This window comes from Acromyrmex echinatior, chromosome 2, assembly GCF_024713525.1.
Source record: "Acromyrmex echinatior isolate Ae372 chromosome 2, ASM2471352v2, whole genome shotgun sequence".
Lineage (NCBI taxonomy): Eukaryota > Metazoa > Arthropoda > Insecta > Hymenoptera > Formicidae > Acromyrmex > Acromyrmex echinatior.
In genome coordinates, this window is record NC_141853.1 from 5,173,558 (window position 1) to 5,196,438 (window position 22,881).

Here is a 22,881-nt window from a genome sequence, read left to right on the forward strand (position 1 = left end):
TGAAACGTATATTCTTAATGACATTGTTTTTAAAATTTATAAATACCTTTAGATTTAATGGAATATTAAATAATGAAGGTATCACCGTCACAGAATAATATGTTCAAAATAATAAAGTGCTAATCCTTAGATATCATTCTATACAATTTTAATCAAGCCTAAAACAAACTAGCTTGCTCAGTGTTTAAAAAAATTCATTTTTCTTTCATTATTTCGAATACAAAACTCATTATTCTTACTTTTTTGGGAGTACTGAGCCGGCAGCAAGTCTGCACACGTATTTTATAATTGCAAAAATGATCTACATCATAAAAACCATTTCAGTAATAAAATATTTGATTTACAGACGTAGATTTATGTGATACTACATAAAATTATCAATCCCTTGATACATGATAAATATCAAATGTGTAATATTGGAGATATTCAATGAGTACAAAAAATATATTTACTATTATTAATACATTAATATATTTCAAAAAGGAAATCATATAAACAGACAATTGGAAATTAGCGCCTAGACGCGCGCGCGCGCGCGCGCGATGCAGTTTTTGTTTCTTTAAATTATATATTCTATTCGTTACTTGTGTACATATTTCGGCTAATCTTTTAGACTTTCTCAGCAAAATTACAGTATATGTTACGCGTTAGTTATCCATGAATCATATAAAACTCATTATATGTTGAAATAATAGTCGATATCATTGTGTGGCAATAACATTCCTCCATTTCAGAATAAAAATTCCCAGTTTGAAAGCTGGATGATAGTGAATGAAAATCTAATTAATTATAAATAATAATTAAGCTAAAAACATTTTTATGTCAAGAAAGACTTACCCCCACAATGATGTGACGATTATATTGGTCAATTATTACAATAATAAAATAAGTAATAATAGAATTAGTTATAATAAAATTCTAAAAAGGTATCTTGAAATCAAATGTCTCCAGCATCATTCTTTTTAAATCCTGCTTTACTAAATTAATATATTTAATATACCAATATATATATAAGTTTAATCTCAAGGACTTGATGCTTCGCCGCGTTGAGGTATTCTCTGTATTTTGCTTCTGGTGTACCTGGTTCGCTTGTAGTGATAGTGCTACCTTCAATAGTTATTGGTGATCTCACAGAACCTTCGATTTGGAGACTGCAGTAGAAGGATCTCAAACTTTCCATTCTGGATTACCCTCTAATTTAGAAGGCAATAAAACGAAGCTGCCTCAAAAGAAGTTAGTGAAAGATAACCTTGACGATGGACTCGCATCTAATAAAGTTTTAAAATTACACTTGGAAGTAACCAAGGTACCATTAAGAAACAGATTTCAGTGTTAGCCGACACTATAGAGCATGATGATGCTTCTTCACATGATTCTGACGATTTGCATGTAAGTAGTGACAACTTTAATCTTTCTCCTACTAATTCGGCGACTAATAATGCTTCTCGTGAGCGGAAACCATCTCCAATATATTTAGCTTCTAAGATAAATAATTTTCTCACCTTTTCAAATCAGATTAAAGTAGATTAATGTAGGTGATAATTTTTACATTAAATATTTGGGAAATCAAATTAAAATACAATTTTACAAAACATGTGATTTCTTAGAGTTTAAGAAAATGGCCATTTCAAACAAATTTCTATTTCATACATATTCTCTGTCAGATGACAAAACAATAATAGTTACTATTACATTTTTAGGATTTTTTGTAAATTTTCCTCTTGCTTCTTACCACTCTTGAAAGGAAACGTTGCTTCAAAGATTCTAATCTTTTTGTTATCAATAAACTCATCTGTTCGATATCATACAGATTGCAGGATTTATTCCTGGGTCATAACCTACTGTCATAATCAAATATTAGAAGATGTAAAAAAAAACAATTACATTTTCAAAGTTATTATCATATACTGTTTAGTTAATATCAATATTTTTATAAAAATAAACGCAAATTTTTACCTCTTTTTCTCTCCATTGTGATCTTGAAAAGATGTTTGTTGAATATTCTTTGCGGAAACGCCGTCATCGATATTGTTATCATAATTTTAAAGATTCGTGGGCGCCAAACATGATTGTTTTTCCTATTCTCTAATTAACATTGTATCTTCAGTATTGTGAGGATGATTCTATATATAAAGACAAAAGACGCACTTAAAATTCAATATTATAATAACATTGTATTTATTATATAATAATATTACAAATCCAAAATTTTATTTTATTATGCCAATAAGAATATTGAGTAATTTAGATGTCAAAATGATGGACGGTATTAATATTCCTACCAAGAAACTCCAATTCTGATGATGTTGCTATTGCGGTGCCAGGTACTGTGTTTGTTGCTAGATGACAAACTAGCACTACTTGCTCTACTTAATTGTAGCGGTGCGTTTATTAATTTCCATCGTTTCCTCGTCAATTCAGAACGAATGATACCAATATAGTAATACAAACATCGATCGTCATAGCCAATAGTCCATGCCTTCATAATATAAAAATAAAATATTAGGTGTTGGAATTAATTCGTAGCGTTTTACAAGTGATGGGAAGTACTTTCATTAATGTATTTTTTAATGCTCATGTGAAATAAATAACATTCTTTCATTAAAAAACGCTACGAATTAATTCCAACACCTAATAAGTTAGTTATAAAAGTGCATATATTTAACACAATTTTCTATTTTCTTTGCGATATAAGTTAAGAATTAATTAACATCGTTACTTGATTATTATAATTACTATAAGTGATTATTATAGTGAATATTAATGCCATTTTGTTTAATATTTTAACCCATTGGCTAATTGTTCACAAATATCGATTTTTACCTTGAATGTCCTTTCGAAACTACGCTTCATCATCGTGCGTTATAGAGCCCATACAGTATTAGTATCGATATACTTTGTATCAATCTGAAGTCTTTCTGTGGTGATAATATTTTCGATTAATTTTCACTTTTAATTCAATTTTATCAAAGTACTCGAATATTTTAATATAACTAGATTATCCCTTGTTCATTTACTTATTGTCTCTCGTCACGTCTTTCTTCTTCTTATATTAATAGGCACCCGCCTCTCGAAATTATAAACGGAAGTCAGATCACGTTCAAGGTACATAAAAACAAAAAGATGATGCAGACGATTCAATGCCCGCAAAAATGGCAAAGTCCGTACGTCGCTCGGACATGAGTCAGGACGAACGGACGAGTCGTCCAAACCATGAGACAGATATATGTTTCAAGAGACATAGTCTAAGTCGGCAACACACTTTCAAAAACACACAAGATAAAAGCACCCGAGCCGAAATAAAAGAATCGAGCATCCATCGCGGATGAGTGGTTTCCTCGAGAACTGTCTCGTCATGTCTGTATGAAATATACGAATGCTTTGCCTATCATAAATACAACCTAAACTGAACTGGTTACTCCAATATTAATTTGACACATTCGTAGCTATTCGTCAATTTGATAGAACTCCATCTTTGTCCCTCACAATAGGTTGTACTTGTTCTACAGGAACGTGTATTAAATAACACAACCGATAATTTAATTTTTTTAATATTTAAATTTTATTGAGTTTTTGAGACAGCTGTAATAAAAAAGTTATATTCTTTCATGAACTATTATTGCCTATTAAATTACAAAGTTGTATACAGAATAGATATACATATTGAGGACTATTCTATATGTAGTTACCGACAGTTATCATTAATAGCGGTTATCATTATTATCGGTATCATTAATTAGCAAAAGCCAACGAGAGTCGCGCTTTTCTCTTTTTTTCATCCTTGTCTTTGTTAGTTAACAATAGAGGTAAGGCATTCTTCTGGATAATTATCTTTAATTATAATCAAAATTAAAATAACATTGATTGAATTAATACATTAATTTAATATATTTAACATTAGAATAAAAAAATAGTAATAGAATACATTTAAACATTAAAAAATAATAATTAAATTAATTCAAACGTTCAAAAGTAATAATTAATGTAAAAAATAAAATAATCTTTTCAAAGTTAATTATAGAAAATGAGTAACACACTACTGCATGTAACAATAAGATATATACATTTATGAAGAAATTATGAAGAAATTGTTGGAGAAAAAGATTCCGTATGGATTTTGCACGTATAACTTTTAATATATTTAACTTTTGTTGCAGCAGTCCAGCAGCATCGATTGGTCAAATCAATTGTATGATGAATTTTTTAATTTAAGCAAAAAATTGTAGTTTCGAACATAATATATTGATAATTATTTTATAAATAAATCGGAAATACATTTTAGAATTATATAAATCAATAATGATATTGGAGGAGGAAAGAAGAAAGATAAAGAAAGATGAAAAGTAGTGTCACGCGTCTCGATATTATTTATTATATTTCAGTCTTATTTATTAATATATTGTAATTGGATGTATATCAATTGACCACATCATCACTTGGCTAATTTAAAATAATAGGTATAATCTCATTAATAAAAATTACTAGGAACAAAATATAAGTGGTATGTGCAATTAAACTGTGTGCAAGTGCACCGCTCTCATTGTAATCTCAGTAAACTTTTTTTAACTTCTTTTATTTGTATTTAATATTAGAAGAATCTACAAATACATACATACGAATAAATATATAAAATATATACATATATACGAGTGTAATACAAGAAAGCGAAAGCACAAGGAGTTTAAATGAGATTCCAAAAGAAACGCTGACTCAAATCAAAGGTTGTTCGCATCAGAATGACTATCGCTCGTAGTCTTTCTTCGCAGGTAAGAAAGCACTGCATCGAAAAATATTTTTCTACTGATTGGAAATTGTGCAATACTGTATATCATTTTAGCTGCTTTGACGAAAATATCAATTATGCAACGCAACTAGAAAATATTCGTAGACAATTTATGGATAAAGGATAAAAAAGAAAGTTTACTAGCATACTTTTGCCTAAATTTTTTATATAAGTAAGTTTTTTATAGTTCTGACTTCTTATATACAATAAAATTATTAAAAAGATTGTAGTGCTTAGGGAACATTTCAAAAATGCACGAACATAGAATTTTCGATAAATACATCATGTTCTTGTTTAATTTCTTCATAGAAGTTTATGTTTATCCAATTCGATCACAAAATTTATAAGCGATTTATGAAAATTAAATAAGAAATCTTAGTTACGAATTTCTCTATTGTACAAATTGTATTATAATGATCGATTATAATTTAAAAACTACAATAAAATAATTAAGGATCTGAGAATTTAAGGAATAAATATATAAAAAAATTCGAACCAAGAGAATATCAAACGTATAAATAAATTTGTGGCCCTAAAAAGGGCCGTTTATCTTGAGAGCAACAATTTACTTGGAGCTGGTATACTTGGTGACAGCCTTGGTGCCTTCACTCACGGCGTGCTTCGCCAATTCTCCGGGCAGCAAAAGCCTGACAGCAGTTTGGATTTCCCGAGAGGTGATAGTTGAGCGTTTGTTATAATGAGCCAAACGCGATGCTTCAGCAGCGATTCGCTCAAAGACATCGTTGACGAAGCTATTCATTATACTCATAGCTTTGCTGGAGATTCCAGTGTCTGGATGAACTTGCTTCAGCACTTTATAGATGTAAATAGCATAGCTCTCCTTCCTCTTCCTTTTCTTCTTCTTATCGGTTTTACTAATGTTTTTCTGAGCTTTTCCGGCCTTCTTCACTGCTTTACCGCTTGCTTTCGGTGGCATGATTTAAGTATTCGTATAGCGCCGTATAAGCAATCGCTGAGACAGAACTTCGAAAAGTGACGAAGACACGACCGTGTGCTCTATATATACCGTAAAGCGATAGTGGTGGCGCACCAATCGCGTGACGCGACACAGCCATCGTCACGCGCTCGACATCCGATTGGACGCGCGTAACCATCGCAATACAGTATAAATACTCGTCGAGAAGCAGCCGAAGCAACACTACCGAGTGGGAACGTCGTACGACTCGTAACACTTTGTAACCTCTCGTTCTTCACTAACTGCAACCATGTCAGGCCGTGGCAAAGGTGGAAAAGCTAAGGGAAAGGCGAAGTCCCGCTCTAATCGTGCTGGACTCCAGTTCCCCGTTGGTCGTATTCACAGACTTCTGCGAAAAGGAAATTACGCTGAGCGTGTCGGCGCCGGTGCTCCAGTCTATCTGGCTGCAGTGATGGAATACCTTGCTGCTGAAGTATTGGAATTGGCGGGAAATGCCGCTCGCGACAACAAAAAGACCAGAATTATTCCTAGACATCTCCAACTGGCCATTCGCAATGACGAAGAATTGAACAAGCTGCTCTCTGGGGTTACCATCGCTCAGGGTGGCGTACTGCCGAATATTCAAGCAGTCTTGTTGCCAAAGAAAACTGAGAAAAAAGCTTAACTGCAGTTGAGCTTAATTGCAATTACAAACGGCCCTTTTTAGGGCCACTAATTTTTTCATACGAAGAATATTTCATTTGCAATTTTACCATTACCTTTATTATATTTCCTTTATTTTTTGTGCACTTCCAACTAGTCAATATAAGTTATGTTAAAAATATTCGTATTTTCTTTTAATATCTATTTATTCTTGACTATTATGTTATAAATAAGTTATATGGAAACACGTAATTCTAAAATACACGAAGTATAATCTTTCCAAAATGAATAACACTATTTGTGATCTTGAAATTAAACACCACAATAAATAATTTAGAATATATCAATTATGTTGTGAACTACACTGGATTCGAAATACTGCACAAAAGTCTTTTCATATACATTAGATTCATTAAGGATAGAACATTCTATTAATTTCATTCTTCACTATCGCAAATTAAATTCGTACTAAATAAAAAATTTATTGAAAAAGGAAATATACATCAATTAAATAAAAAGAAATGTAAACTTTGTAATATTGTGTCGCTATAAATCTAGCATGTCTTATTTTATTGAACACTCTGTTTTAATTCAAATTTAACATAAATGTAAGGCTAGAAATATTTTACTTATTTTTTAACATTTGCATTATGATTAAGATTATATATCTATGAGATAATGAATATTAACAATGTTTTCACACTTTCTATCTTGAAATTTAATTTTAAAATCTTAAGGATCATATATAAACAAATTAATAAGAAAATTGAGGAAGATATAGTTTATAAAACGATACGTTAGACATTATCAAATGTTAATTTATACAGGCAGAGATCGTTTTGAATAATGAAAATTCACGGCAAATAACGGTTGACCATTTTCGCTGACTCAAACCGCTCCATTTTTACCCTTCCGAATAAGGTCTAGCATTGCAAGTGCCACATTATCGATTGTTTATATCAGATATTTTTTCGCTTCATCGTTAGCATTACCTATCACAGCAAGAACGAATCATAGATCTTACTGTTGATATCTGTGACCAACGTTGTTACGCCCGGGCACATAATAACAACTCGCACTCCAATTTTGTCGTACATACTTGCTAAAGACTGACTAAATCCCAAAACAGCTAATTTTGAAGCGCAATACATTGGCATAATATAAAATAGATGTAATGCAACTATGGATGCAATATTAATTATTACGCCCTCACCGCCTTTATCCTCATGTAATCAAATGCCAACATATTAGCCACGAATTAGTGCCTTAACATTGAGATCGATCATTTCCTCTCAATATTTATCATTCGATGTATCAATTATTGATAAAAATATCAAGTTTGAATGCATCGACGATTTTCTTGAACGTCATCTCCTTCAAATCATCAGTTTTCGTCACGTCACAAGCAAAGAAGACAGCACGACTCTTTCCAAATTCGTTTTCCAAAATAATTATCTTATTCTGGCCGTTTGATGTTGGCAGATCAAACACGGCACTTTTTGCATTATCATAACAGTACTTGCAACCTAACTCCGCTAGCTGCTCCAATGATCATTACAGTTTTATTTTGTACATCGTACATTAAAATGCTAAGTTTTTAAAGTCTTCGATAAAATATATACTTTAGCGAATTGTAATGAACGATGTCTCTGCAAACAGAGCATTTCTAATTTAATAATTCTTATCGCGCTTACTATCGCTGATGATTTATTAACAAACTTGGTAGTTAAAAATAATAAGATATTTTTATTTCTAAAAAGTGTTTCATTTCTCAAAGATAAATTTAAGAAGACAAGTTATAGTTACAATTTTTTTGGAATTTAAATATACATATATACGGGGTGTTAAAAAAATATTTAGCATTTATATGATAGATAATACACATCATATTGACAAGAATAAAAAAACCTTAATGAACATAAGTCGAAAGCTCAACCGTTTCTGAAACATAAATATTTTTGTTAGCATCATGAATTGCTATATTTACACAAAGTATTTCCAATCAGTGAAATCTTCTGTTATGAAATATGTATGGAAGTTGAACGAGGATATACAGAATATAATTTACAAACACTGAGGTGAACATTGCATGCGACACGTAAAAATCAGTAAGTCATGATGCTAACATATAAAAATGTTTATATCTCAGAAACGGTTTGAATTTTCGACCTATATTTACTGAGACTTTCTATTCAGTACAGTGTACTATCATATATGTTGAATAGTTTTTTTAACATTCTATATAAATTTAATTATAAATAATAATATTACATTAATAATAATATTATATTAATGATATTTTATCGAGAAAGATATTTTTTATTGTATACAATTTCTTTCTTATTGTATCTTATTAATTTTTATTTTATTAATACGTATTCTGAAGTTTATAATCTTGTGCTAATCGTAAATCGATTTTATATAGTAAATCTATTTAACTGAATACACTTCGATTTCTTTTAAATTTGCTATAAATTTAAATTTACATTATGCTAATCTCTTAAAGTTTTTGATAAAACGTAAAATACTTGAGCGAGATATGAAGAAATTTTATAACGAATTACAATGAACATTATTCTTTGTAAATAGAGCATTTCCAGTTTTATGTTCCTTTTTATCGCATTTATTTTTTATTGCCAATAATTCAATAAATTTGTTGATAGAAAATAATAAAACACTTTATTTGCAAAAATACTTATTTATTGTTTCAATGATAAATTTGAGAAGATAAATTTATGATTATTTAGATTAAGAGACATCCTCGAAGATCTTGATTTTGATTTGTTGTCAAATGTAAAACTTTAAGTCACTTTGCTTTAATAACTAAATGTTGGTCTCTCATAATTTCTGAGATATTTAGAATTAAAATGTAATATTAGTAATAAATCTTCACCTTAAATGACAAATTTCAATAACCTCGACTTTGATATATGTAATTGTTAAAGTTGTAATGAGTAATTTTTAAAAGATTTTAATGTATGGTCACTATTTATTCAAAAGTTGTTAACAAAATAATTTTCATTGCATTTAAAAAGTAAACGTATGCTATTTATAAACCCATGTGAAACCTTCTTCGCATTATAAAGTATAAGCAAAGTAATTATCACACTCTCTTCGGGGACTACCAAAAAACTAGATGCGTGGGTCTGTACTGAATTTTACTTGATAATATCAATATACATTATACATAAAGACGTTGTAATGATGATAATATCAATAAATTATACATAAAGCCATGCGTTAAAAGATAGATTGTAATGAATATGGATGTCGTTCACATATAGAAATGTCAAAAAAGAACACAGATCCCGTAGTTAACTTTTCCTATTAAAAATGTAATTATTAATTACGATCAACCCTTCTTACGATAAGGAAAATATTTTTGCATTAGAACATCTCATAATTTTTTTGATACATTTTTAGCCCACGAAAAATATCTTCATCTTTATAATGTTTTTATGAAATACTTTTCTATATAAATTTGAATTCAGTATAAATTTTCTAAACTCATTTAAATTCTTACAAATTTTAGAAATTTATATCTGAAAAAAAAACAAATGTATAACTAATCATCAATATTGCTTACATTTGTAAGAGAAACTGAAATATTTATTTTTCTTCATAATTTATTGTATGTATTAGGTGTTGGAATTAATTCGTAGCGTTTTTTAATGAAAGAATGTTATTTATTTCACATGAGCATTAAAAAATACATTAATGAAAGTACTTCCCATCACTTGTAAAACGCTACGAATTAATTCCAACACCTAATAATATATATATATATTTTTCCTTTTAATTTGTGAAAAGATATTTATAAAGCTAAAATAAAATAAAATAAAATTTTCGAATGATGTCAGAAATTCTATTTAAAAAGTTTCTTAAATAAATAAAATATATCGCGTATTCATAGATAAGCGTATCTATAGATAGCGTATCTATACATAAAAAATTTAACTTGTTTTTAGAAAAGTTTAAATAAATAAAAATTAGTTTTTTCGTAGTTATATCTTTCGAATTTTTATTTGAATATAATTTTCGTTCTCCTTTAAATTATATTGTATTTCATAAATTCTATGCATTAATGCAATAAATTATATAAAAACAAGAGAATATTCTTCAATCAAATAAAAATTCAACATATGTAATTAGTGTTAAATGGCTTGTTTTAAATGCAAATGCTTATTTGTGACTTAGAAGGAGATATTATGTAATGCACATAATTTTAAATTATTGATAAGGCTATAGATATAGCTAAATATATTCAATAAAATTATATAAACAACTATAATATTAATATCGGTGACATCAGAATTTAGAAAAATATCAATTCAATATGTATTAATATGCCATATTATTGACATTATAAACATAATTTTTTCATGTTTTAAAAACTTAGTAATTAATGTACATTTTTAATAAGTAATACAAATAAAGAACTGTTAAAATCAGTCTTTGCAATAAAATAATACTTTCAAAGAAAAAAGAAATGTTACATTTCTCTCGCACAGTTTCAGCGTTACGGCTACGGTACTATTCTACTACAACGTTGATTGGCTGTTGGTATAGGAGAGGGGATACGACGCGCTGCCTCTCACTTATATAAGCACGGCCAACAGAACCTACGGCAACACTTTACGTCGAGTTCTCACGGAGTTAGCATCGTTGATTGTATTCGAGTTAATTCAAGATGACTGGTCGCGGTAAGGGAGGAAAGGGATTGGGAAAAGGAGGAGCGAAGCGTCATAGGAAGGTCTTGCGTGATAACATCCAAGGTATCACCAAGCCAGCCATTCGTCGATTGGCTAGACGTGGCGGTGTCAAACGTATTTCTGGCTTGATCTACGAAGAGACCAGAGGTGTCCTGAAAGTCTTTCTGGAAAACGTTATTCGTGATGCTGTGACCTATACCGAACACGCCAAGAGGAAGACTGTAACAGCTATGGATGTGGTCTATGCTCTGAAACGCCAAGGAAGAACTCTCTATGGTTTCGGTGGTTAATTCGCTCTACCACTTGTCAAAATCAAATCACAACGGCCCTTTTCAGGGCCAACAATTTTTAATACGTCGGAATTTTCTCTAAAAGCATATTTGTGTGCCATACATATCTATCTTATAAATAAAGATTACGTATATATACGTGGTCTTCAAAATTTAGTGAATTTAATAGTGTTCGATTTTTCTGTGATTTCGTGTTTTCAAGCGTGGAGTATATTCTATATTTCGAAGAGAGTAATTGTTGCAAATTCCGTTTTTTTTTTAATTTCAAAAGATTTTGATGTTCACATAAAAGTATAAACTTTGAATCATAAACTATTTTATTATAATTTGTATAAGAAAATAATTTAAATTTTTAATTAAAAAAGCAGACTTGTTAATTTATTATTTTCTAACTGATACCAAAATTTACTAAAAAAAAAACGGAACTTTGTGACAATTTTCTTTCTGAATTTATTGTATGTCCAAATTAATATTACAAAAAAATCGAAGAGCATTCATCAGAACATTCATCAGAATTTTTGTTGGCAATATTAGAAATTAAAGCACTTAAGAAATAAAGAATCTTATATTTTCCTTTACTCTGATTCAATTTTATGTAAATCGCATTAGAAATTAATGTTATTTCAATCCAAATATTTATTGTTATGGAGTGTGGTTTTTACAAACATAATATAATATATTATGTGGTAACAGTGTTAACCTACCTTAATGCATCTACCTTCACAAAATATTGAAATGTATAACGTGCAGCTTCGGGTCGATATTTGTCAATTTAACAGTTTCATAATTCATATTAATATATTTTTACGTTTAACATTAATGATAAATGTGACAGTCGAATTGCTCGTTCATTGTTGGACGGAACCTTATGCATAAGATATAAGAGAATCAACAATCCGGTCGATATTTATAGTCTGTTCTTATTTTAAGACAGTCTTAAATAATATTTTAAGATGTTCATACGCAGTGCCGTATTAAGACATAGATCAAGTGCTTAGGGCAGCAAATTTTAGAAAGATTTTTTTTTAATTTAAGATTGATATGGGTAATTTTAAGTCACTATAGATAGACGAGAGAATTTATAGTGAAACACGATCCATAGTAAAGAAATATTAAATTTGCTTTCTTCATATCAAATTCATTGTCACGAGTTCAAATTACGATGATATCAATGAATTTTCTCCATTAAAATGTAGAAAAAGATCATTTTAATTATAACTAACATATTTCAATTTTTATAGTTTTGTTTTCTTTATACTTGAAATAAAAGATTTTTGAGGACAAGATCTCGAGAAAATCAATTTTTTAATTAATTTAATATAACTTCTAAAAAAAATTTTACCCAGGTAACATCATATTTTGTAAAAGATCGCTCGAAATATTTCAGCCTCTAGGCGCAAGACGGATTAATGCGGCCCTGCTAATACTGCTTTGTGATTGGCTTATGACATCTTAAGACTATTTAAGACGGTCTTAAATATAAGAACCGACTATGAATACCAGCCTGAGGGTTCTTCCTTTCCAGAAAGGAAGAACTCTGATTGGTTGATTTTCTTACACGTTATGCAAAAGCCTGTGCTCTCGGCTCTTGCCCTATAATACAGTCAGTACGTAGCTTCCACTGCTGCAGATAAAGAGAAAGCTCTCTGAAGCGAGCGATCGGTTCTGAACGCTTGAATACGCGGGTACATAAACACGATTGAAGGACAAAGAAAGGTTTATAGATCTTGATTGTTTCATTAATATCGACTGGTCGCCATTTTTATTCTCAATGCTCAGAAAAACAAGGAACGAAAACTTTTCGCGAGAGGAGAAGGAATTCGTCGTCCGATTTGTGAACGAGCATCTGAAAATCTTGGAGAACAAGAGCAATACTTCGGAAGTGTACTTGAAAAAGCGCGACAAATGGCGGGAGTTAACCGAGAAACTGAAGGCGTTCGGGGTCGTAAGAGACTGGAAGGAAGTGCGACATGCATATCAAAGATGGAAGTGGTTTGCCAAAAAGAACATCACTGCTTTACAAAAATGGGGCGACAGTATACCAGCGAGTATGTCACCAACGGAATTTGATTATATGATATATAATGTATGTTCCCAAGAATTTGAGGATGATGAGAGTAATTTTTCGAATGAATCCGAGAATAATGTAAGTGAAATAGGGACGCGGGGGCAACGTAGTTTTTTTTTCTAAAAACAAAATTGAAAAAATGTGTATATAAAGATATAATTAATTTTTCTATAAATCATAGTATAATGAAGAAAATGTTTTTTTTTTAATGTATGATATAAAGAAATCTAAATTTTGATATAATATTTTATAATAATATATAATAATTTATAATAATTTTATAATAATTATAATATTTTATAATTATTTTATAATATAAATAATAATTAAAAATTTTGTATATAATAAATCGCCAAATTTTATTTTAAGATATTCTTTCGAATAATAATTTCCAATAAAAAATGTAAATATGTTTCTTCTCACATTTAAATAGTTATAATACAGTTTATTATGTATAAACATCCTGTAAGTAATTATATTTAATTGTAGAGTTTTTTTTAGAATTACAATATAATACAAATCATTTTTAATTAATTCTGTTTATAAATTGCAATGTATTTGAATATAAAGTAAAATTTACAATATAATATAATAAATAACAAATATATATAAATTTAATGACACACATATATGTATAAATAAAAAATATATAATAAATAAGAACTATTTACATACGTACAAATGTAGATATATGTATATATATTTTATGTTTAGCATGTTATGAACGAGTATGATGAATTATCTAATGTATCACATTCTTTTGACACGAACAGGTACATACGTCACATTATTTTTCTATATCTAAATCTTGCTCATAGTATTACATTATGTTTAATAGAATAAAATAGAATTTATTCATTTCAGTAATTCTCTAAACTATAATATCAATATAAAAATTCTGTTAATTTTTTGTTTTATATCAATAAATTATAAAATTTTTAGAATTTTATTTGTCAGAGAATTCAATTTATATGTATAATTTAAAGTTCGAATAATTCCTTGCAAACAGCAAAACAATAAAAGATAAAATTACATGAATATAAATATATAATTAATTATATAAATTATTTAATTTTAGTGGTTCTTATGTTTCTCACCCACTTCAATTCACTGAGAAACCTATGGAATATACAAATGAAATATTAGATAATTTGAAGGTAATCATTGCATATTGTGAAGAAACATTTGAATATTTCATTCTTTTATTCATATTTTAATTAATTCTTTTATTAGATAAAAATGGAACAGACTGATGAAGATGTACCAAAGATATGTGAAGAAACGAGGTATTATAAATTCGGAACTTAATGTGTGATTCAGTTCTGTAAATTTCATTTTTAACAGATTATAATGCATAATTTTTTTATTGTAAGAATCTCAATTTTATCTCATGTTTATTGATTATTTCATTTTAGATAATGTTTATATATGTATATAGTAATTTCAATATAATCAAAATTAGTAAATAGAAATGAATAAAATAATAAAATTAATCTCTTTTCAGAATTGACAATATTCGTGTGCAAAGTACAAGTGTCCCGGCAAATTCAACAAATGTTACGAATGTATCCAGAAAATCATCTTTCAACGTTGGAACCTCTAATAACGTTAATAGTGATATCGAATTCAAAAGGCGAGAAAACATATTAAAATTGAAACTTCTTCGCGCTCAGCTTAATAGAGAAGAAGAAGAGAGCAAAATCAGAATGGAACAAGAAAAAATGAAGCTAAATATATTAAAGTTACAATTAAAAAGAGAAAAAATGCTTCTGAAAAATATGCAAAGTTCTTCATAATATGAAATATTAAATGCGTATAAAATAATAAATGTACAAAATTCTTAACATGAAACATGAAACATTAACCATGACGTGATCTGTATGATTTAAAATTTAAAGTTTTCATAAATATAATTTTATGTGTTATACGTTTATGTTTGTCATGTTAATTAAAATGTCTAAGACACTGAAATAATTTTATGTAGGATTAGAAATAAAACGAAAATATAAATTGCGAGTATTCGAGTTATTCCTCGTTGAAAATAATTTGGGCCCTGAAAAGGGCCATTTATGACTGCAGCGAGTGTTCCATCGCAGAACAATTATTTCTTTGCTGCGGCCTTCACGGCTTTTCCTGTGGCTTTCTTCGGTTTAGGTGTCTTAGTCTTTGCTGCAGGTGCTTTCACAGCTTTCTTTGCCTTTGACGGTGACTTGGGCTCCGTGGCAGCCTTGCCCTTCTTTCCGGCAGCCTTCGCGACAGCCTTCTGAGCGGCTGGTTTCTTCGGACTCGTCGCAGCTTTCTTAACGGTAGTAGTTTTCTTTGGGGCAGCTGGTTTTCGTGGAGCCTTTTCTGTCTGCGCCTCCTTCTTCGTACCAGCTTTCCATACGTCCGAATTACCTAAGGCACGTTGCGCCTTTCCCTTGGATTTGGTGGGCTTAGGCTTGTCCGTCGACAGTTTGAAAGAGCCGGTGGCGCCTTTACCTTTGGTCTGCACGACAGCACCCGCAGTAACAGCAGATTTCAAGTATCGTTTAATAAACGGAGCAACCTTCTCGCCGTCCACCTTGTACGTTGACACTATGTACTTCTTGATCGCCTGGAAGGACGAGCCTTTACGATCTTTCAACTCTTTGATAGCTGCTGTCACCATCTCAGAGGTTGGTGGCCGCGACGATATTTTCTTCTGTTGTGACTTAACCTTACTCTTGCTAGCCTTTTTAGTGACTGCAATATTGCTCTCGGCGGTCTCGACAGCTGTGTTTCCACTGACTTTGTCCTCCATCTTCTGAAAGTATGTTTTATATCCAAAAACGATCGTCCCACAAAATATCTTAATATCCCACAGAATGCAGAATAGTCAGATTGTTGAAACGAAGGCGCGAACGACGCGCTGTAGTATTCAGCGCACGGACCACGGAGAGAGACCTGCCCAATATGTCGACCCGTTAGTTTCGCGGAAAGTGATGGAGCGGTAAACATACCTCGACTTTGCGGCGTTATTTCTATAAAATACAAATCAGTAGAAATACACGAAGCAAATTAACACATAGCCACGTATATGCGGTTACATTTTCATCTTCATTAAATGTTTCCGCGATTACCGGCTTACGTTCACGATGGAATTTCGACGCTCACGTATTTTCACGTCGATAGCGTAGCCTATGGAAAAACATAAAAATTGAACTTTTCCTTCAACATTTTCGATGTTGTTCCTCTAGAAAAATATGCCGACGAAAAGGGCCCACCACCTCGATTAATAGTTTCCATCCGATAACGACTCGTATCCTGAAAATAAGAAGCTTAATTCACGGCCTCTCGGGATACGCGCGCGTGTAAGGTACACAAGGCAAAATGGCCTTGTTACTTCTTGGCTTAATGGTATATAATGCAAATCGATCTAACGATTTATAATTTTTCTCATCGTCTGTTCTGTAATTTATAATAAATACTAAATTACCCATAAAATTAATCCTAGAATACTTATACGAAGTTGACGAGCGAATATCGCGTACTTTACGACACAGCTACGTAATGCATTCTATTCGAGAACATAAGAAAAATCGATTCAATAATGTATCCTTGTTAATCGGTTTTTTTCAATAACAATGTTTATTAACAAAGTAGAAATTCAATATACATACTTTTAGAATAACGATATTTCTAAATTCCTAAATAACTTCTTACTTTTTTAAAATCAGTTATGATCATATATAATAAGCTTTTCATTCATATAATATTAGTACAAGTTAGTGACGTTAGTAGCAATAATAATACATTAAAGTTATTAAGAGAATATTGAAATTTTATTATTACTAGATAATTTCCCCAAATATGCTTGTTTATAATATTCAGTATAGTAAAAAGATTAACATCATTTTGTATACCTGTATGAGATACCTTGTACCGACAGGACGATATTGCGATACAATAAGTTTTTGCAACTGCGAAATTTGTAAATGAAATAATCAATTATTCCGAATCCAATTTACTTATTTCTTTATATTAATAAACTTTTCATTGTTTATATTTTTTTATTAACAAAGAAATATGTAAATAATAAAAAGTTCACACATAAAAAGTATAATTAATTCATCATTGTATTCATATGCATTCAGTAATATTTTTTAATATTAATTTCAAATGTCAGAACATTCAGAATATTGTTTCTTTAGAATATCAGAATTTTGTCGTTTTACAGTTTTTATAAACTAATATAGCGCTTGTATTTTATATGTATATATATATATATATATATATATATATATATATATATATATATATATGACATTAATATAGATAAATATCTCATATAAATATTGATATAATCATATTATGTGTGGGATATTTATGATAACAAGTAGAATAAAAAAATGGATGTATTTAAAAATATTGATTTGATTATCTCTCTCTATTATTTATCAATTTTTTTATTTTCTAGAATTTTTTCATTTTCTTTATCTTCTTATTCACAAAATATTTTAATTAATTAATTGCTATTTTTAATATTTTATATTTTCTAAATTTTATATCATCTTTTAAATTTATTATTTTATTATATAAAACTTATTTTATTATATAAAACTACATCCTTAAATTTAACCATTCGCACTTGTACAAAATTTTATTTTCTTATACGATTACACATATATACACATAATATTAAAAATTATTTAAACAATTTAATAAAAAATATTTAAAACATATTTATTTGTTACACTATTATACGTTTATTTGTAATTTAGATAGTATATAAAAATATTTTTTTAATTATATATATTATATATTATATGCTGTATTATATAAAAAAATTCTCAAAAAATATGAAATACACATAATATGTTTAATAAACTTTAATAAATAAAAATTGACGAATATATTATAAATAACATGAATAAGCGAAGAAAACGATATTTGAGCAAAATAGATCTTGATATCTAGTAATATTCTTGTACAAATTTTATAATTTCCATTTGCAAACTACGTGCCGTTATCGGCCTCGAAATAAGTATAAATAATTTAAGAAATAATTATTATTTTAGAAAGTATTCTTTTTTTAATCATCATTTATGAATATTCCTTGCGAATACATTTCGCAATCGTCGATAACTGCATATTGCTTGTACCCTCGTAAATAGTACCAATTTTTACATCTCTATAATATTTTTCTTGAGGAAAATCGGTCGTAAAGCCGACACCTCCCATAAAGTCTATGCACTTTGCAGTGATACGACACGCGGTTTCGGACGCGAAAAGTTTCGCCATAGCTGCTTCCTTCACGACGTCCTTTTTAGCTTCCACCAATCTCGCCGCATTGTAAACGAGCAATCTGGCGCATTCCAATTCCGTTACCGCCTGAGCTATTTGATGCTGTAGGCTTTGGAAAGAGAAAATTTCCTGCCCAAATTGTTTCCTTTCCAACGTGTACGGTATGGTCGCGTCTAAACATCCCTGCGCTATACCAATCATCTGCGCGCCAATACCGATTCTACCTTCGTTCAGAAATCCAGCCGCGTACTTATATCCATGTCCAAACTTTCCCAACAGATTGTCTTTGGGTATCCTAACGTTGTCGAAGTGTACCATGCAAGTACCTGATGCTTTAAGACCCATCTTGTCCTCACACTTATCCACCTTTAAACCTGGTGTATCACGATCCACGAGGAAGGCCGTGATGCCGCGATAACCAGCGGCAGGATCCGCATTGGCGAAAATTATGAAAATCTGCGCTACGTCGGAATTCGATATCCACATTTTCGTACCGTTGATCACGTATTCGACTCCATCTTTCTTTGCTTCAGTTTTCAAAGAGAAAGCGTCCGATCCCGAACCAGGTTCTGATAGACAGAAACTACTTAAGGAATCCTGGGCCAGTCTAGGTAGATACCTTTGCTTTTGTTCTTCGGATCCAACCTTAAGAATAAGTGAATTTACCAAAGTGTTATGAATATCGACACATACAGATACTGCCGCGTCGACTTTGGAGAGTTCCTCAATGGTTATAATCGTGCTCATAAAATTGCTTCCCGTTCCACCGTATTCCGTCGGGGTTTGGATACCCATTAAGCCATTCTTGAATAGCTTTTGCAACACGTTGTCGTCTATCTTTCCTTCCTTTTCCATCTTTCGTACGAGCGGAGTAATCTCCTGCTTGGCCAGTTTAGCGACCATTTCCTTCGTCATAAGTTCATCGTCTGTAAACTGTGTCAGTGGACTTGTACAGTGTTGAAGACGCGATGCATATACATGTAATTGGCACGTTGTAGTCAGTTTCTGTTGTGTGCGGTGTAGAACGGAACGGAGTGCAGATGGATACATAATTAGCACACGACTTTTTTAAAAGAAAAATCGAAAAAATATGAATACTGAATATTCGTGAAGCGTAATAGTGCAGACGTCAATCAATACCTACACACGCGACTGATACTCGCTGAAGACTGATGTCGTATCTCGCTATGCGATAATGTAAGACTGTGTTTAAATATATGTATGACGTGGCGTATCGGACATAATATATCATGCGCATATATCTATATATAGATAGAAATTATCATATATGTATAATTAGCAGCATAGAACAAAGATTTTTTTTATTAAATTTTTTTAAGTCAATAAAGGACCTGTACTTATTCATAAATATTCATAAATATTCATAAATATTCACGAAAATGACTGTAAAATTGTCAGAAATTCATTACCAAGTTGTTTCAATATATATACGTTATTAAAGAGTTTAGTCATATATTTATAGTCGGCTCTTATTTCAAGATCGTCTCTGTAACTGACTTATGATATCTTAAGATTGTACTTAAGACAGTTTTAAATGTAAGATTTGATTGTGTGAATACTTAAAATTATAAAAGATGACTTTACTCGTCATCTATCACTTACATAAGTGCCATAGGCGTAAGCAAGCAAACATTTAATGAAATTTATCTACTTTTTTAAAACATACTGAAAACATACTGAAAATATTAAGTTAATCTGAATAATGTAATAAAAGTGTTTTCACAACATATATATATATGTATATCCTTGTCTGAAATCTGTTTATACACTTCTTAGATGATAATCACATTTATTGATACTATGTAATACATACGTTAATAATATTACAATTTCAAAACTGTGTAAGATTTGTATATATAGAAATCAATGGAGAGATATCGCAGTAAAACAGGCAAGAACTGATATATATTGGAGATTATCACCTATCAGTTATTCCAATATATCATGTTGGAAGCTATTTGTGTAACAAATTATCACAAAGTAAAGTACAAAAGTTTTCGTTTAAAAATCGTTTTATCTATACATTTTCTGATGTATTTTTCCTCGTATAGAATAGAATTGATATATCAATCAAAAGTTAATAGAATCCTGATTCATATTATGACGAAATTATTGTGAATTATGCTTTAATAATTCAAAACTGATTCAAAGTTAGATCAAATATAAATGACATTACAACATGTGTAATGTTGCATTGCAAAATGTTAAACGTTAAAAATTATATTTTTTGATATGATATTTATTATCAAAAGATTTAATTTTATGGGAAACCATGTTAATACATTATTATTGCTCAATTATTGCTTTTCAACTCAACGAAAAATAGAGAACATTTTCAAAAGTTGCATAATTTTCAGATCACCGATGAAAACTATTCGTTGAAACATTATAGAAGACAAAAAATAAAAATATAACTTTAAAGTTTAAAATTTACTTTAACATGGTTTTACTATTTTAAAAAAATTTATCTTTACAGTTCCGTATCTTTACAAAGATCACTTATTATTACATTTCTAAGATTACATATACATTTAAAAAATTTTTTATCGAAATGCAGATTGTTGTCCGTTGTTTTGATTTGGACTTAGAATTGGCATTGGCATTAATTACATTGTTCTATTTACATATTTATATATTTACGAATATACATGAGCAGAAATTTATCACAATTTTAATATTACATTACTACGAAAAATTTCTTATTGCTCTTACGCCAATTTTACATTGATAATAATGAATAATGATATTTAATTCATCAGATTTCTGTTCATCAAATTAGAATAAAATAAATATTAGGTATAGTAAAAAGAAATCTATTATTTTTCCAATAGATGGCTTTAGTAATCTGTATCTCTACGCGTGATACAGATTACTAAAGCCATCTATTTGAAAAATAATGGATTTCTTTTTACTATACCTAATATTACACATTGCTTATTCTAAATCCATGTTTCGATACTGTTAGTATTAAAAATCTATAGCCCAATCAGCAAACAATGTTTCTAAAAAGAATGAGTCAAGCCCCCTTTTTTTTATTAAAAAAACATTTATTGTAACGTTTGAAGAAATACTTTTTTAACGTTTAAAAAACATTTTATTTAACGTTTGGAAAATCATTTCTTTAACGTTTGAAAAAACGTTTTTATTGTTTATTATTATTGAGCCAAAATTTTATTTTTATTTATTTTAATGTTTTAAGAACCTTTTTTTAATGGTAAAAAATGTTTTTTTAATATTAAAATTATTTGAACAAAATTAGAAAAAATAATAATGTAGTCTTTTTTTAAATTTATTTTTTTATCATCAGTGCCTAAATCTTAGACAACTAACTGTATTATTTAATTTATTCTAATTTTTAATTATATTTTACTCTTTTTCACTTAGCGGGTTTTAATCTGGGATTTCGGAGTTATGAGTTTCGTATCTTATCAAAAAACATTGTCTGCTAATGAAGAGATCACGTTACGTATATTACAGATATATAAATATGTATATTTTACGTATATTAAAATATGTTAATAGATGTACACACGTGGTCGTTATGTCTTCTTATGCCTTGCTGTTATATTTTCTCCTATACCTGTGCAACTTCGGATAGTTATAAGTATTAATGACCACGTGTCTATTATGGGCCTCAAGTCCGAATAAAAAAAGAAAAGTCTTGTTATTTGTCATATTACTTAGAATTTTAATTTTCAAAGAAGATTAATTTTTAATTCGTTACCAATTAATTATTAATATATGTATATAAATTGAAATACAATATAATTAGCAAGAAGAATTAGTTAAAAAGTATAATAGTTCTTTAATATATTATCGTGATTTAAAATTTCAAAGTTTTCCATAATTGTTATACAAATGTTTATAATAAATGTTAAAAGAAATAATCTGATTAATTTTTGCGATGCAATGTTACTCGCATATTGTAATATATTTTTTTTTTGGTCTAACTTTAAATTAGTTTTTAAGTTATTAAAGCACAATTGACAATAATTTTGTAACACTATAAATAAGAATTAAATAAAACTGTATAACAGTGATTTTAATAGTTATGTACTTAAGTTATCTCTGAGTAACAATCAAAAGATTTTATATACAATCTGTCATAATTTGTTTAAAAAAATATGTTGAACAAATGAAATAAATCGTATAAACATATATTA

The 22,881-nt window shown here is 29.4% G+C and overlaps 5 protein-coding genes and 2 pseudogenes across 8 annotated transcripts; 3 read left to right on the plus strand and 4 right to left on the minus strand.

Moving 5' to 3' along the window:
- Window positions 1-447: 447 nt before the first annotated feature.
- On the minus strand, window positions 448-5,808 carry LOC105150825 (histone H2B). Of its 4 annotated transcripts, none has more exons than XM_087403285.1 (6): window positions 3,018-5,808; window positions 2,824-2,918; window positions 2,283-2,479; window positions 1,957-2,123; window positions 1,733-1,841; window positions 448-1,502 (listed from the first exon to the last, which is right to left on the minus strand). In XM_087403285.1, exon 1 carries the CDS (start codon window positions 5,718-5,720, stop codon window positions 5,349-5,351), a length of 372 nt encoding a protein of 123 aa, XP_087259411.1. In that variant the 5' UTR covers window positions 5,721-5,808; the 3' UTR covers window positions 448-1,502; window positions 1,733-1,841; window positions 1,957-2,123; window positions 2,283-2,479; window positions 2,824-2,918; window positions 3,018-5,348. The 4 variants fall into 4 exon arrangements, with proteins under 4 accessions (XP_087259411.1, XP_087259410.1, XP_087259409.1 ...); XM_087403284.1 differs by having other exon boundaries at window positions 448-757; window positions 838-1,841; XM_087403283.1 differs by having other exon boundaries at window positions 448-1,838.
- A 94-nt stretch (window positions 5,809-5,902) lies between these two features.
- On the plus strand, window positions 5,903-6,435 carry LOC105150827 (histone H2A). The gene has a single exon (XM_011064160.2). The coding sequence runs from the start codon at window positions 6,010-6,012 to the stop codon at window positions 6,382-6,384; it is 375 nt and encodes a 124-aa protein (XP_011062462.1). The 5' UTR covers window positions 5,903-6,009; the 3' UTR covers window positions 6,385-6,435.
- Window positions 6,436-7,181: 746 nt separating this feature from the next.
- On the minus strand, window positions 7,182-7,944 carry LOC147910421 (15-hydroxyprostaglandin dehydrogenase [NAD(+)]-like; annotated as a pseudogene).
- Window positions 7,945-10,958: 3,014 nt separating this feature from the next.
- LOC105150828 (histone H4) lies at window positions 10,959-11,942 on the plus strand. The gene has a single exon (XM_011064162.2). It carries the CDS (start codon window positions 11,053-11,055, stop codon window positions 11,362-11,364), a length of 312 nt encoding a protein of 103 aa, XP_011062464.1. The 5' UTR covers window positions 10,959-11,052; the 3' UTR covers window positions 11,365-11,942.
- Window positions 11,943-12,059: 117 nt separating this feature from the next.
- LOC105150861 (uncharacterized) lies at window positions 12,060-15,448 on the plus strand. The gene is made up of 5 exons (XM_011064217.2): window positions 12,060-13,510; window positions 14,147-14,205; window positions 14,511-14,589; window positions 14,666-14,718; window positions 14,937-15,448. The coding sequence occupies exons 1-5, from the start codon at window positions 13,136-13,138 to the stop codon at window positions 15,226-15,228; spliced, it is 858 nt and encodes a 285-aa protein (XP_011062519.2). The 5' UTR covers window positions 12,060-13,135; the 3' UTR covers window positions 15,229-15,448.
- Window positions 15,449-15,486: 38 nt separating this feature from the next.
- Window positions 15,487-16,337, minus strand: LOC105150829 (histone H1). The gene has a single exon (XM_011064163.2). The coding sequence runs from the start codon at window positions 16,212-16,214 to the stop codon at window positions 15,534-15,536; it is 681 nt and encodes a 226-aa protein (XP_011062465.1). The 5' UTR covers window positions 16,215-16,337; the 3' UTR covers window positions 15,487-15,533.
- Window positions 16,338-17,762: 1,425 nt separating this feature from the next.
- LOC105150830 (short/branched chain specific acyl-CoA dehydrogenase, mitochondrial pseudogene) lies at window positions 17,763-20,644 on the minus strand (annotated as a pseudogene).
- Window positions 20,645-22,881: the final 2,237 nt, after the last annotated feature.

Bases quoted from the DNA above. Each gene is read 5' to 3' on its own strand.
- LOC105150825 (XM_087403283.1), bottom strand. From the start codon at position 5,720: ATGCCACCGAAAGCAAGCGGTAAAGCAGTGAAGAAGGCCGGAAAAGCT.
- LOC105150827 (XM_011064160.2), top strand. From the start codon at position 6,010: ATGTCAGGCCGTGGCAAAGGTGGAAAAGCTAAGGGAAAGGCGAAGTCC.
- LOC105150828 (XM_011064162.2), top strand. From the start codon at position 11,053: ATGACTGGTCGCGGTAAGGGAGGAAAGGGATTGGGAAAAGGAGGAGCG.
- LOC105150861 (XM_011064217.2), top strand. From the start codon at position 13,136: ATGCTCAGAAAAACAAGGAACGAAAACTTTTCGCGAGAGGAGAAGGAA. The intron at 14,590-14,665 runs GTAATCATTGCA...TTCTTTTATTAG, and splicing joins AAATATTAGATAATTTGAAG to ATAAAAATGGAACAGACTGA. The intron at 14,719-14,936 runs GTATTATAAATT...ATCTCTTTTCAG, and splicing joins AAGATATGTGAAGAAACGAG to AATTGACAATATTCGTGTGC.
- LOC105150829 (XM_011064163.2), bottom strand. From the start codon at position 16,214: ATGGAGGACAAAGTCAGTGGAAACACAGCTGTCGAGACCGCCGAGAGC.